The following is a 14,717-nucleotide window of genomic DNA, read 5'->3' as shown; positions in this document are numbered from 1 at the left end:
TTCTTGACTAGCCTCTACCAGGCTTCAGATGCGACTGGAATGAGTAGAAATTGACAACAGTATTTCCAAATCGTTTCCTGCCGCTTCTGAAGCCTGGTAAAGGTTGCTTCCTGACTGCTCTGTCCTATCGTTTGATGAAGTCCATGATGCTCCTGTACCCGTCCTGCGACCTTCGCTCCTGTTTCTGTGCCGACCTTCGCTCCCGGTTCTGCTGTGTCGTGACCTTCAATGCATAAATGAATTAATGAATTAATGAATGAATACCTTTCCTTATTCTAGAATACTTGTTCAGTCAACAGGCCGCTTTTCACCAAGGTCGAGAAGGGTGAGGGGGGGTTGGAGGTCGTACATCATTATTCCATGTGTCAAGACCCCATTCCCACCAGGATAAAATTGTCCGGATCAAGCCAAATTGATTTGCATTGAACCAGCTTCTATCCTGCCCGATCCTGCTCAAAGCCAGTTCGAAGCAGGATCAAAGCGAAGCTATTCGGCTCGATCCAGACAATTTTATCCTAGTGGAAAAAGAGCCTTATTAGGGTCCTCACCTTGCGGTGACACGCCACACAGAGCGTGCGGAAGTTGTCCAGCGAGCAGAGTCCCCCGCCGTCCGCCACGGGCACAATGTGGTCCGCGTGCCAGAACTGCCCCTCCTTCGGGTCCGCGATGATCTTGTTCAGCTGTGCAGCGGGGAGGGACGATAGCGGGGTGGTCTTCAGAAAAACCTTGCGCTCAGACATCGGCAGATCTTTCACCTGCAGACATATGTGGAAGAAAGAGGGGTAGGCAATGGAAACATGGGAGGATAACTGAAAAGAATGGACTGACACAACACTGATTGAAACATTATGAACAGAAAACCAAGAAGGGTTGATTTCAGGAAAACGTTGCGCTTGAACATTCAGGGCTTGATTGGTTGGGAGGTTCGGACATGGATTGCTGTAAGGCACGAGAACACCAGCCAACAATTAGGAAGTAAGTCAGTAGTTTTTGGGTGTGTTAGGGGGTCAAAGTTGACTCAAATTCGTTTTGATTCAAACATAAAGGTAGGTGTGGCCTAATCTGGTCTGACTGGGCCTAAATCTGGGCAAGGCTGGGAGAAGGTCCGGTTTGTGTGATAGGGACTTAAACACAAGAGTCTAAAGGACCTAACCTGCTGGAAGATCTGTCTCATGTTGGTCCCACAGATCTGGCAAACCCCAAACTCTGTGTCCCTCAGCTGCTGCCGTGAGTGGTGACTTCCCTTCATCCGAATCCTGTACTCCTCCTTACACTCTGTAGAGCAGTACCGGGAGGGCCTTACGTGCGACGATGCGCCCTCTGTGTCTGCTGCGAGGCTGGACTGTTGTTGACTGACCGGTTTCTGACACCAGAGGCAGAGAGACCTTCCAGCGCTGTCAACCACCTGTAGCATATGATGTGTTTATACATCTATTATACATGCATATTGCAGTAAGTTCTCAGCACGTTTCACAAATTCTTTCATTGTTTTATCTCACTTATCTCATTGTCACAATATAACAAGTGCTTTACCTGACAGGTCAAGCAATGTGTGTATTAAGTAGAGTTTATTGTGATGTATATGAGAAATACAGTAGCGGGCTGCCATCAAGCCTCAGTATTGCTATGCAAGCACATTGGGGAACAACAGACAATAAACTGGACAGTGAGTGAGTGTGAGTGAAACCATTCATTCATTCAATAAACCATTCAACCACCTGTAGCTGGCCACACAGCCTGGTTTCGTCCCCTTCCTGCGCCGTCGGCCGGCTATCCTCTGCAGCTGAGTCTGCTGTACAGGAATCACTGCTGCTGGCAGCAGCTGTATTGAACTCTTGTTTGCTTGTACTGTCTGAAGCCGGTTTGTCAGAACTAGTTTGCAGTTGCCCCGGCTTCGTAACCGTGCTGCTGGGACGTCGTTGCCTTGACACAAGTTGAACAGTCCCACCCTCCCTCTCAGCAACTTTGAATGCTCTCTGCATGAAGTCCTCCTAAACAAGTACAGTAAATATATAAAGCCGTCAATACACTTACTTTTGCAGTGGTTTTATTTCACAGTATGAGAGACAAGCTACACAGCACATACTCAAAGTGTCACAATTATCAAAGACACTGCAAAAATAGAACCACCGTCACAGTAAATGCATTTACAGTATACACGTATCCGCTGAACTGATAAAGCTTATAAGGTTAACCATCCACTGGCTACTGTGCAAGCTCGTCTAATCCTCGAAAGCCGGGGAACAACAGACACTAAACCGGATAGTGTGTGAGTGTGACTGACCTTGGACATGAAGCGTTGGTTCTTGCAGGCGGCCTTTCGTCTCTGACTCTGACTGAGCTCCTCAGCCAGGAGGGACGGACTGATGAACATACGGCCGCTTCTCCGCACGACTCTCTTCTTGGGCTCACTCAGCCTGGAAAAGACAGAAGCATTGAACATCTCTTCATCCCTTGATAAAGATCCATTCAGTTTCTCTTCAATACACTGCTGTGAAAAATCAACTGACCCTATTCATTTTGTAGCAAGGCCATAAATTCTTGATCTGACATCTGAATCTTCTGAGATCTGAAACCTTATTGCATTTATTTTCAGAAGCAAATTATTAGAATTGGGGGAAATATTTGTTCCTTCCCCACAAGCAACCGGTTCTGGAGACAGCCCTGGTATTGATGCATTTCAGTTTAACATTATTTATTGGATCATCATTGTCATCGTTTGGCTGCTGTACAGGTGACTGCAAGCTTCCACTCTCCCATATTGCAAGCAAGGTCAGAGGTCTGTTTCCCTGAAATTGGATCATTGGATCACTTCAGCCAAAATGAAAAAAAAAAAAGAAAAAGGGAGACAAAATTACTACCTATTGACTGTAATTTTTTTCAGGATTGAAACTGGAAACACAGCATTTTTCCTAGACCTAACCTGTTCCATTCCTGCACCATCCTGAGCACCAGGCGCCAGTTGCCAGGCTGATGCAGGAGCGGCGGCAGACTGTCCATGTTCCTCTGTTCCACGTCCAACACGGAGAAGTTACAACTCAGAGGCTGGTCATCCTGTCGAAGATGAAAAGATATAAGACATAAACACGTTTAAGAATATATTCTGCATTTCATACTTGTATGTTATTTAAAGGTAAGGTTTAAGAATATATGGATAAATCATAGTCTGAATACATTGCATGACATAGTTAAGGGTTTTCTTTTTCTGCCTGTTTCTATTAATTACCCCATCCGTTATTCTATCAATATCTGTAGCCATATTCTGTTTAAACATTGAATAGGAAAGTTTTTTGCCAACAATATACAGTATGTGGCATAATTGAGAAATACTAGTCAAAGACAAGTAAAAGTGACAACTGTACCACATCGTAGAGGTAGATTCGGTCAGTGTGCATGCTGGCACAGAACTGTAACTCTTCATACACTGGAACGTCCTCCAACTTAACCACTGGATCTTTACTTCTACAGCCCACATCTCCTTCGTCTGTACCAATGTCTGCATTCATACTGAAATTCTCCAAGTCATACATGCTGCCACCACTCTTTCTTGCAATACCGGCGCCACCTGCTAGGTGGCCTCGAGGAGACACGGATTTCTCACTGCTCAACAACATGTCATCTGAGATGTCGTCATCATCAAACCAATCCGAACCATGCAAAGGGCTACTGGAAATGCTACCACTTGCCGGGGACTTGGCAAAGGGGGAGGAAAGGTTCTTGTGGATTTGTTTGGAAGGTGGAGTGCTGGTTGGAATGTTTGACTTGTTTGTTTGAAACTGCAGTTTTGGCTTGCCTCCTTGCAGAGTCAATGTATCTTTTCTACCAGGTGTGCTTAGTGCACTGTGAACAATCTTGCTAGTTGATGACGTGTTCACTGCTTTCTGAAGACTAGGACTTCTTGTCATTTCAACACCTGGTTTTCTTGTACTATTGCTGAATCTGGAAGGTGTACCTTTGATGGCAGCAGTTTTGAGACTAGGTGTTGCAGTGCCACCAAGACTGCTTTGTGGAGATTCTGTTGAACTCAGCTTGAGTCTTTTCCTTGGTCTTGGTGAGAAACATGCATCACAGTCTTCGGCATCACTGTCGGCATTACTGTAGCCACAGCTACGGTTCTCACACTGCCATGTGGACTTACCGCGCCTTGGGGAGGGCCTGAATACCTCTGCTGCTACAGCCAAGTCTTCAGCAACACTAGACTCCAGGGAACTGTCTGGCACAGTAGGCGGTGTACTACAAAACAAGATGTCTGATTGTGCTTTCTTGGGAATGTTGTCCTTTTGGGATTCGTACGATGTAACTTTCGATGAGGATGTGGCAATGGTCTGTTCTGTGGTGGTGTCTGATTCACATGTAGTGTCATCTTCTGTAGTTGAGTACGTAGTCAAGTCGACAATGTCTGTGTTGTTATTTTGTACCTTTGAAACCTTTTCAGCTCCCAAGAAGTCTGTAGACTTCTTAACAAATGAACTTTCCCTGTTTCTGTTTGTTGGTGTGTTTTGAATGCTATGAGATGATGAAGGTTTTGTTGGTGTGTCAACGCAGGGTTTCTCTCTTTCTTGAACAACTGACAACAGACCTTCTTCCTGTGCAACAGAAACTGTCTTCTCTTCAACTGCTTTTGTATCAGGAGAACTTCCTCTCGATCTCATGTTTCTTGCTTTTGTGACACCAAGAGTGGGGCTGCTGAAATCAATGTCACATTGTCTTTGCTGGCTCCGAGTTGTTGGCTTCTCTGAGAAAGAAAATTAAAGTATCTAATGAAAGATTGTTCAACCAAAATATACCACCAAGGTAATTATTGGTAGTGGTTAATAACCCAGAATATATGAAGTATAACTACATGGTATTATTCCAAAAAAATTCCCTTAAAATAAAATACCAATAGTGAAAAGGCAAAAACACCAATACCACAACTTTTGACCACTTATATGCATTTTCTCTAGCAGTGGTTTTATTTTTTGGACAAAAGCACACAAAATCTCACCTTTCTTCCTGGGTGTCTCACACATCTCACAGACCTTCAGAAGTTCGTGGTTCTGAAAGGTGCAAAGTGGACAGCCCCATCCCCATCCTGACTCCTCTACATCATTCCCCACTCCCACACTGCTCAAACCTTCTGCTCCCTTTTTATCAACAGATCTTGTGTCTTCGGACCTGCTTCTCTTAGTCTTCGGTGTGGCGATGTCCGATTCTGTTTCTGCTTTCTGACCAATGAGAGAGGAGTTGTCTCTGATTGTCTGATCCGTCTCTATGATAGTGTCATCAGATGACGAAGAAGCATCTCTCTCAATGTTTCCATCCGACCACAAGTGAGCCGTGCTGGAACCTTTTTCACTTTCATCAGCTGTGCTCTCCGTGTCGGAGTCAATCACAAACACGTCAGGTCTGGCTGCGCGGTGTGTCTTTTGCACATCTCTGAAGTCTGTGCCATCATCATCACCATCTTGGATGAGTGACACACTTTCTGTACCTAAATTGTGTTTTTGGCTGTCTTGTGCTTTTTGTCCATGGCCACTCTTTGGTTTGAAGTACGACCGCAAGTCCTTCTGTGTATTTGGCTGTAATTAGACAAAAAACATGTTACAAAAATGACTGTAAAGCATAAAACTGCATAAAACTGATACAGAAGATAAGAACTTCCCAAAATACTTCCTGGCAGTCTGAAATTTCAGACTGCCAGGAAGTATTTTGGGTTCCGAAGAAGTCAGCTATATGAAAATCTGTATCTGTATCGGTATAGCTGGTATAACCTCCCTTCAGCATAACATCCCAGCTTCACAAGCACGCACACACACAAACACACGCACGCACACACACACACACACACGCACACACACGCACACACACACACACACACACACACACACACACACACACAAACACAAACACATATTTGAAGGCATGACTGTTACAATGACCTGTGTGAAGAAGAAGCTGTCGTCCTCTTCCTGCTGTTCCCCTGGTAACCACACAGCCGCCCTGGAGAGGAACTCAGCCTGGTCCTTGTCACACTCGTCAGCCTGGAGCACCGCTAGCTTCCCGTTCAGGGTACTGGTCACTACACTCACCTGGGGAGAACATAGAATGGTAGGATTGGTAACCTCTATCTGTATCAGTATAGCCCGTATAATCGCCCTTCGGTCGCCCTAGAGAGGAACTTAGCCTGGAGCACTGCCAGCTTCCTGTTCAGGGTACTGGTCACAACGCTGGCCTGGGGGGAACAGAGAACAGAGGTAACCAGACAGCTGCCCAGAACAGGAACTCTGGTTTGTCGTGCTTTAAGGCAGTTTACTGGCCATGCACTCATTCACTCAATGTCCAGTCTTTGATGTAATACTGCTGTGGGAGTCCCTGACACAAAGGTAGGCACCAGACTGCAGTCCACTAGACGTCACACTGCACCTCCTGGCAATTAATGTCCTTCCTGACAAACTCCATGCAAGGCAAACAAAATCAAATTGGCATGGACAGTGTGTTGATACCTTTCTAGTGAGCATGCTCCACATCCAGTCGTCGATGGTGTTCCTAGCGACGAGGTAGTGCACGTGCACGGCGCTGTGCTGGCCGATGCGGTGGGCGCGGTCCTCCGCCTGCTCCAGCACACCGGGCGTCCAGTACAGCTCCGCAAACACCACGTGGCTCGCAGCCGTCAACGTCAAACCCTGGGGGAGGGGTTTAGAACGAAATATTAGGTCCATATCAGGTAGAAAAGAATTTGAGATATCAACACCAGATATTTTGGTCCAGTACCCTGGAAGCTACCAGGGACACACACACACACACATTCACACACACACACATACATACATTCATTCATACACATAAAACACACACACATTCATTTACACACATAAAACACACACACACACAGTTACTTACCGTCCCTGCTGCTAGAATGCTCAGAACTGCAACTTTAACAGTTGGGTTTGCTTGAAACTGTTGTACCAGATGCTGTAAAGAGGAAACGAAAGCATTTTCAGCCTAAATGAAAAAATGCACCAGTACAGTTACAAATACATTTTGCAATTGGACACTATATATGTATGTATGTATCAATAATATTGTATATATTTACAAACATAAAGTTTTTCAGGTACGTTGTATAACTTAAACCCACCGTCCTCTCAGCGCTGGGCACAGATCCGTCGATGCGTATGTACTTGACCTTGCTGTGGATGAGTGTCTGTGAGACGGCCTGGAGCATGTGTTTGTGGTGACCAAACACGATAAACTTCATGGACTCATTCTCAAGTAGAACCTTGATGTACTCTTGTACAGATCCTGCCTACAGGAGACAATGGAAAAGTCTTTGTCAGTAGCTCTATAGATCTTTATCTACAGAGCCGGTATAACCACCCTTCGGCATAACATACCAGCATTGCAGGCACGCGGCAGGGGGGCAGCTGGCTATATTACACTACTTGTTACACTTACTAAGCCTTTGCACATCGAAGTCTAAGCATTGTGTACAGCTGTCTAGTGATGATGCCACTACTGTTCTTGGTGGCAGCAAGTTCCACTCTAAGATAGTTCTAGGAAAAAATTAGTTTTTGAACACCTCAATGCTTGCTTGTAGTCATGACTATTTCTTGTAGATATGTTATTGAAATGCAAACCTGTGCATGTAAACAGGTTTTAGATCCAGGATATTGGCTCAGATCTGGACCTGTACCTAAACAAGTAACATCAGTTTTAGGGTGCCCAGAGAATGTCATCCACATAATCAATTCAACACAGCCTTACCTTGGCAAGTGCCGTCGTGTGGTACCATTCTGTGATAAGCTGACGGATTCGGAAGCTTGGGTTGTCAGGCATCCCCTGCTGGTCATGTGACTGTGGCACAGCCCCTCGACCAATCAGGTCCCTCCATTCAGCTGCAAGCTTGTCCAACTCCTGTATGATACACACGGACAACTTTCATCAAGTTTGATCATTAACCACAAAAATTTTACAAGAAAATCTTAACAAGAAAGTAGGGATGTGATTGCCAGACAATTTTACAATAAATCTTTTTACAGTAAAATCTTTTAGAATGTCGCAGGAATTCAAACTTCTGAGAAGTGTTTTCTAGAGAATGTTGAGAAAAGAGATATATAAAGCAGGAGTTTCTAAACGCACCTTTTTATGCTCCCCTTCAGGTACATCAAAAGGAATCCTCTGTCTTCTCTTGGGGGGAAGCTGGGTAAGGACCTATGGGATAAAAAGCAGTGATACCAGTTACTAATGTCCTTGTAACAGTGAGGTTTCAAGTGAAACCAACTGACTTGTCTAATGGGTCCAGACCTTTTAGCTTAACAGTCAGGTTTTCGAGCTGGTGGCCCAGGTTCGATTCCTGAGAGCCCCCTTGGTGTTTCTATGGGCTTCTGTATTGTTTGTCATCATTGTTTCATCATAATCAGATACACGTATCACCTGCAGTTGTGAATGCTAAGATAGAGGGCTCTAATATCTAAAATATAAATTTTTAATTACACGTAGTTCTCAACCCTTGTGATATGCCTGTTGTTTATAAGGTCTCACCTGTGCTTTCAGTCTGCGAATCATGAGAGGCTGTAGGTTACTGTGGAGCTCTGCAAGGTTGGAAGCTCCACTGCAAAAACAGAGCAAGAAATCAGACATTTCAAACATCCACAAAGTAACCACTCCAGATCTGATACATGTGTACCTTCACGTTCAACTCATTTGGCCTACAGTCATTCTGCTTGTCAATTTTGTGCTGTCCACCTATTCTCCCTGGACAAATTGATATACAAACACACAGCTCGGCCACCCAAAACAATACTTTGTTCCCCAAAACCTACTTGGTGTCCCAGCGTGGGAACCTTCCGTAGAACACCTGGTGGGCGTTACAGTAGCGCTTGGAGAACTTCGTCCAGCTACCGAACTTCCCCGGCAGGAGGGCATCCACTTGTGGGAACAGCTGGGGAGGGACAACATTAACGGGAACAGTTCATAAACACCTGTCACTGATGAAAGACAGCGAATGCGATCTGAAATGTCTGACTCTTCACAGAATTTCTCAAGTTTCTTTATTTCTTATGAAACAACCTGTATGACAATACATAATGTTATGAAAAACTAACTTGTCACCCACCACAGCACCACAGACTAGTCAACTCTCCGAAACCATTGTTTTGGGCTGTAATCCCTCTTAACTAGGGAAAACATAGACATACTAACACCTACAACAAAACTAAATGTATTGACTCTTGGTTTCCAACTCAGAGTATACAAGGGTCCTTCGAGTATAACAGCGTCCCTAGAGCCCATCCACACAAGTACAAATGTAGCTACTATAGGAGATCTAACCCTCACCTCCGCAGGCCTGGCCAGGGCAGGTGTCCCTGTCAGTAGCAGGGCCCGTTTGGCGTTCTTTACCAGCGGCACCAGACCCTGGGTACGCACAGCTTTCCTGTTCTTCAGGTAGTGGGACTCGTCAACTATTATCACCTGAGGGAGAGAGAAAAACCAAGTTTACACTTCACACAAACTTAGGTCAGACATTTAAACATCTACATGTACTTTATCTCCCAAACAAGTCACCTGGATTGTAATTACCTTTGGGTATGGAAGTACAAAATTAATGTATTGTGTGTCAATGGATACAAACATGTATACAGTAATTTTATAGGCTTGTACAAGAACAAAATGTGGCTTTTTTGTACTATGATATTGAAACAAACGAAATTCTACTCTAAACAAACTGAGATTTTTAAGTAGAATTGTGTCTTACAACCATTTTAAATTGCAGGCAGTTGTAAAATTTGAGGAGGGGAAAACTGTCGATTATGGTATACCTGAAAGTTCTGGTCATGAAGAGCCTTCACCAGTGGCTGATCCTGTCTCTGTATCAGTCCGTAGCCCAGGATGGTCACCTGAGCAGTGGAGATGTTCCTGGAACAAAAGTCACTTCTTCAGAGCTCTTATAGTTAAACTTGTATTTGTAACATTGCTTCTTTTTATTTCAGAATCTGCATTTTATGCTGAACAGCAGTTATATCTGCTATACAGACACAGAAGCTGGTGTGTTACGCCAAAGGGAATTAATACCAGCTTATATATAGATACAGAAGCTCGTACATGGTGTGTTATGCCAAAGGGCAGTTATACCAGCTACACAGATACAGAAACTGGTGTGTCACCCCTAAGGGCAGTTATACAAGCCAAACAGATAACGTTACAGATACAGTTCCAGTACCTGATGTCATCCCGTGAGCTGACCACGTGTATGTGTGTAGGTTCCAGGTCAGGTACCCACCGCTCCAGTTCCTCCACCCACTGGTACCTCAGGGAGGACGGGACCACCACCAGCACAGGCCACTCCTGTCTGTAGTGATATGCCACTGCTATAGCCTGCAGGGTCTTACCTAGGCCCATCTTTGAACAAAAATACATGTATAACAAGTTTAGGGAGGACGGGACCACCACCAGAACTGGCCACTCCTGTCTGTAGTGATACTTATGCCACAGCTATGGCCTGCAGGGTCTTACCTAGGCCCATCTTTATTTGGACAGGGATATAAAATTTCATTAAAAAATTACCTGTAAATGCCAACATGACAGGGTCATTCTACATTGTTTATAAACGATTGAAGAAAATATTTATACAAAATATTTATAAAACCTCCTTGTACGTAGTTTACAATTTACAACCAGAAAGCTACATACCTCGTCACCAATTAGGCATCTGTAACAAGAACAGAAGAGACATAACATTAACGTTACTTTAATAGTATACTAGTATACAGATGTTCAGACAGAGAAAAATAAAACGTTTGATCTTCGAAACGATATTTGATACGCATACTAGTACATGTAACGTTATATGCACAAGAATACACGTCACGGCCAACTATCAAAACAAGACAAGCCTGGGCCTGTTTCTAAACTCAAAGCAGATGTCAAAACTTTCTACACAAAAACAGCCAAATTCACACGCTACCTTCCGTTTTTCTTCAGCGCAAATTTCACCCCCTCTCTCTGAAAAGGCATCAGCTTGTCCCGGAGGGCAGAAGGGAGACATTGTAGGCTCAAATCGGGCGGTAATTCGTCTAAAATATTCGATTTACGTTTCTTACGTCCGGCCATCGCTCCGTCCTTCTTCGTGACCCGAGCGAAAAAGGCGCCAAGGGGGTCAAGGGTCAGATTCGGTGACATGGGCGTCCTGGTAATCCTAATAATGTCACCCTATATGCCTAGACCTCTACGACTTCATTTCGTAGGGAGGCATTTCAATATAAGTTATAACTTCTTTTCGTAGGCATATCTGTTCGTAGGCATATCTGTTCGTAGGCATTTCGTAGGCATATATGCGTCCTGGTTACCCTAATAATGTCGCCCTATATGCCTAGACCTCTACGACTTCATTTCGTAGGCATTTCAATATAACTTCATTTCGTAGACATATCAATATAACCTGCGTTTCCCTATATACTACTTTGTCTTCTCAAGGAATGTCCTTGGCCTTCTCAACTTTGGCATTATGATACTAAATTTTGCTTCACAATCTAGGAATTGTTGTTTTTAACGTGACGCAAACTTAGCTATCCAAACATGTTTTAAAAAGCGAGCGTTTATATTGTAACTTCTTTCCCACCTTGGTGTCAGTTTGATTATAATTTCTTCACACTTAAACGATATTTTACGAAGTTTATTCTAGAAATGCCCGGCGGAAGGTTGGATGTTGTTCTACTACTCTACTTGCGTTTGTACACCCCGGCAAACACACGAACACATCCATTGTCAGACAACAGTTTATTCAACAATCAATGTCAAACAAACACACATCGTAAAGTCGCAGCAATTCGCAGGTATATGCGATTGTTGGTCGTTTAAAGACGCTAGACTTCTTTCACAGATTATATACAAATGTAAATCGGGATCACAGAATAATCTTTTTCCTTTGTTCGACTGTTCAACAGTGTATGGCATCAGAGGCGAGACCGGCACGCGAAAATATTTACAATAGAAGTATTAGAACATGTTGAAACTTGTTGAACTCAAAGTGAGTTCTTTCAAATAACAAATTTTATGTTTTATCAACTTTCAAGATGAAACACTATCAAGTTCCTCTCTTCGGTTTACGAAAAGGAACAGTCAATAGATTATAAAAAGGTACTACATATGAAAGATAAACTCTATGAACATAGTTTTATCCAGCACTTACAAGATGAAACACACAAAAAGTTCCACTCTTCCGAAGGAACAGTCAATACGTTATAAAAAAAAAGCACATTATACATATGAAGAATGAACTTGTATCAACAATGAATACTACATTTAGTATCATACATAGTTTAGATCGATGCAAAAGCAAGTTCATAGTTTGTGAAATGTCTCTGAAGTTGAGTCTAGGAAGCGATCTTCCTCTTGGCGTGCACCTTGAGGTGCCTCTTCAGGTTTCCTGACTGGGTGAAGCTCTGTCCGCACTCGCTACACTGGTACGGCTTCTCGTTGGTGTGGGTCCGGACGTGCTTGGTGAGGGTCGAGGCGTCGGCGAAGGCACGGGGGCAGACCGTGCAACGGTACGGCTTCTCCCCGCTGTGCGTACGGAGATGCGTGGTCACCGAGGAGCTCTGGGAGAACCCACGGTTGCAGATCGGGCACTTGTAGGGTCGGTCTCCCGTGTGGATGCGCTGGTGGGCCGTGAGGTTTGCAGCCTGGGTGAAGGTCTTGCCGCAGTCCTTGCACTCGAACGGCTTCTGTCCGTCGTGGGTGCGGAGGTGAGCGTTGAGGGTGCTGCGGCGGGAGTAGACCTTCCCGCACTGCCCGCATGGGAACTTGGCCTGGGATTCCTCCCGCGTGTTCTCGGTCGGAGACACCGGTCTGAGGACTGGGCTGGAGGTTCTCGGCGCGTCGACGCCGACGGGGAACTGCACACCGGACAGGAGGTCGACGCTGTACGGGAGGGGCGGGCTGGTTCTCCCGAAGGACGGCGAGACAGGGTACGGTGATGATCTAACGGGGATGGGACTGACTGACAGCCGCCTGACCTCCGCCTCTTTCGCCTCCGTCTCGCGGGCGATGTCGCTGGGGAGAGAGGCGAAGCTGAAGCCACTGGAGCGACGGCCCGGCGGATTGGGGACCGTCTTCGTCGGCTGGATGGCGGGGGTCTCGCCGAGGGTGAGCAGAGCAGAGGCTGCCAATCGGCTAGGAGAGCTGAAGTAAGAAAAGAAGGGCACATTTAGTTATAAAAAAAAGAATATACAACAATACAGTACATTACAATAATAACAATTTGTTAACGGCAGGACACAAGAACATATTCCAAATATATTTGAAAAAAAAGAAGAAGACGGTAGACCCTAGACTTTACCGATTGTTTCCATAACCACTCTATCTAAAAATGCCGACACTAGTCGTCTATATATACGACAAGCAGCATTCCCAAGTATATCAAAAGCACTTTATACCGGACGACAAAAAGAGATGGTCTTCTTACCTATGGCTTGGGACGGTCGGGACGTAGCAGGAGGGAAAGACTGGCCACGGGGCGGCCGGCGGGTACATCGGGACGGGGTAGGGGTACATCAGGCCAGCGGCTGCGGTCACAGACATGCTGCTGTAACATGGAAAGAACACGGGTTTAACATTAGTCAGGAAACAAGAAACATTCTATCGCAGAAAAGGCTACATGTTTGTTATTTTTTGGCCGGAAACTTCGAAATAGGAGGTATTTGTTTGGTATAAGGCCCTTGGTGAAACAGTGTTTCTTGGTCAGTATCTTTGCCAAAAACTTACGAGAAAGATTTCTTACATTTACAACAAAAAATTCACGAAATGAAATCAGAGAAAGCTTGAGGTGATGAAATTCGACAGCAGAGCAAACATTGCCACACGACCGCATGTGTACATACCTGTAGATAAGGTAGGACGTGAGATCAAGGAATCTGGATAACTGGAAGAAGTCGTAACGCAGAGCAGAGAGCACTTGTCGATTCGGAAGTCAGACTCGAGAGTGAACTTCTCCCGGAGTGGTGTCGAGTTTTTGTAATCTATCGGCCTTTGGATATGCAGAGTAGCCGCTTGGGTCTGGCTTGTGCACGCCGAGCTGTGTTGTTGTAGCACTTGACGATGAAGCGCGGCGAACGCCTTGATGTCATTCTACGGCTTCGGCGCGGCACCTTGTCGGCGTCCTTTGAAGTCGCGGAAATCGGCTTCTCGCTGAAGGGAGAGAGACCACGAGGTGCTCTGATTGGCAGTTGCGGCAAAAATGGCTTGATTTCTCTAATTGGATCAGTGGATACCGCTCCCTGTGATGTTTGGAGGTTTCGGCGCGAGTTGTTTCAGGAAAAAATGCTAATTACACCAAGCGCATTCCTTCGCTGTTTTTATAGCATTTAGTTTGTTACAAAAATGATTTGAAGCTCTGAGTTTGTTAAGACAATGATTTGACTTCAGTTTGTATTTTTTACCAGTTTTTCTAAGAAGATAGCATAGGGTTGTCGGAATGCGGACATGACTAGACAACTGGCTTCTTTTCATTGTTTTCCACATAATCTTGTTGAAGTTTACAATTTACAAAACCATAGTAAGGCTTATCCGATAAATCCAGTTTAGAATACCAAATCGTATTGAAGACGAGAAGTTTATCTATCGGCTATCTATGCAACAACACTATAGACTAGTATAGCCACACAATTGTCTTATTTTAAGCAGAAAAGATGCACGTAGTACAAAATTTGTGTATGTGCGTGTAAGTTTCTCATGGTAAT

General features: G+C 44.7%; 2 protein-coding genes across 3 annotated transcripts; both read right to left on the bottom strand.

The window, feature by feature from the left end:
* Positions 1 to 124: 124 nt before the first annotated feature.
* LOC109484991 (DNA annealing helicase and endonuclease ZRANB3-like) lies at positions 125 to 11,138 on the bottom strand. The gene is made up of 22 exons (XM_019788363.1): positions 10,946 to 11,138; positions 10,672 to 10,690; positions 10,202 to 10,380; positions 9,801 to 9,897; positions 9,319 to 9,453; positions 8,805 to 8,923; positions 8,524 to 8,593; positions 8,122 to 8,193; positions 7,747 to 7,896; positions 7,121 to 7,288; positions 6,883 to 6,954; positions 6,486 to 6,665; positions 5,922 to 6,071; positions 4,988 to 5,561; positions 4,580 to 4,735; positions 3,363 to 4,366; positions 2,924 to 3,054; positions 2,285 to 2,417; positions 1,719 to 1,991; positions 1,154 to 1,405; positions 549 to 755; positions 125 to 223 (listed from the first exon to the last, which is right to left on the bottom strand). Exons 1-22 carry the CDS (start codon positions 11,089 to 11,091, stop codon positions 125 to 127), a joined length of 4,386 nt encoding a protein of 1,461 aa, XP_019643922.1. The 5' UTR covers positions 11,092 to 11,138.
* A 600-nt stretch (positions 11,139 to 11,738) lies between these two features.
* LOC109485092 (zinc finger protein 32-like) lies at positions 11,739 to 13,988 on the bottom strand. 2 transcript variants are annotated; one of them, XM_019788527.1, is made up of 3 exons: positions 13,860 to 13,988; positions 13,445 to 13,561; positions 11,739 to 13,161 (listed from the first exon to the last, which is right to left on the bottom strand). In XM_019788527.1, exons 2-3 carry the CDS (start codon positions 13,558 to 13,560, stop codon positions 12,354 to 12,356), a joined length of 924 nt encoding a protein of 307 aa, XP_019644086.1. In that variant the 5' UTR covers position 13,561; positions 13,860 to 13,988; the 3' UTR covers positions 11,739 to 12,353. The 2 variants fall into 2 exon arrangements, with proteins under 2 accessions (XP_019644086.1, XP_019644085.1); XM_019788526.1 differs by having other exon boundaries at positions 13,445 to 13,564; positions 13,860 to 13,986.
* Between the last annotated feature and the right edge of the window lie 729 nt (positions 13,989 to 14,717).

Source organism: Branchiostoma belcheri, unplaced genomic scaffold (assembly GCF_001625305.1).
Source record: "Branchiostoma belcheri isolate BF01 breed outbred unplaced genomic scaffold, Haploidv18h27 scaffold72, whole genome shotgun sequence".
Taxonomy (NCBI): Eukaryota; Metazoa; Chordata; class Leptocardii; order Amphioxiformes; family Branchiostomatidae; genus Branchiostoma; species Branchiostoma belcheri.
Note: the sequence above shows the minus strand (reverse complement) of the source record. Positions and strands in the feature narration are given on the sequence as shown.

Bases quoted from the DNA above. Each gene is read 5' to 3' on its own strand.
- LOC109484991 (XM_019788363.1), bottom strand. From the start codon at position 11,091: ATGGCCGGACGTAAGAAACGTAAATCGAATATTTTAGACGAATTACCG. The intron at 3,055-3,362 runs GTACAGTTGTCA...CATCTTCGACAG, and splicing joins GAATCTACCTCTACGATGTG to GATGACCAGCCTCTGAGTTG. The intron at 1,406-1,718 runs GTGGTTGAATGG...CATATGCTACAG, and splicing joins GGCTGTGTGGCCAGCTACAG to GTGGTTGACAGCGCTGGAAG.
- LOC109485092 (XM_019788527.1), bottom strand. From the start codon at position 13,560: ATGTCTGTGACCGCAGCCGCTGGCCTGATGTACCCCTACCCCGTCCCG. The intron at 13,162-13,444 runs GTAAGAAGACCA...TTCTTACTTCAG, and splicing joins CCGACCGTCCCAAGCCATAG to CTCTCCTAGCCGATTGGCAG.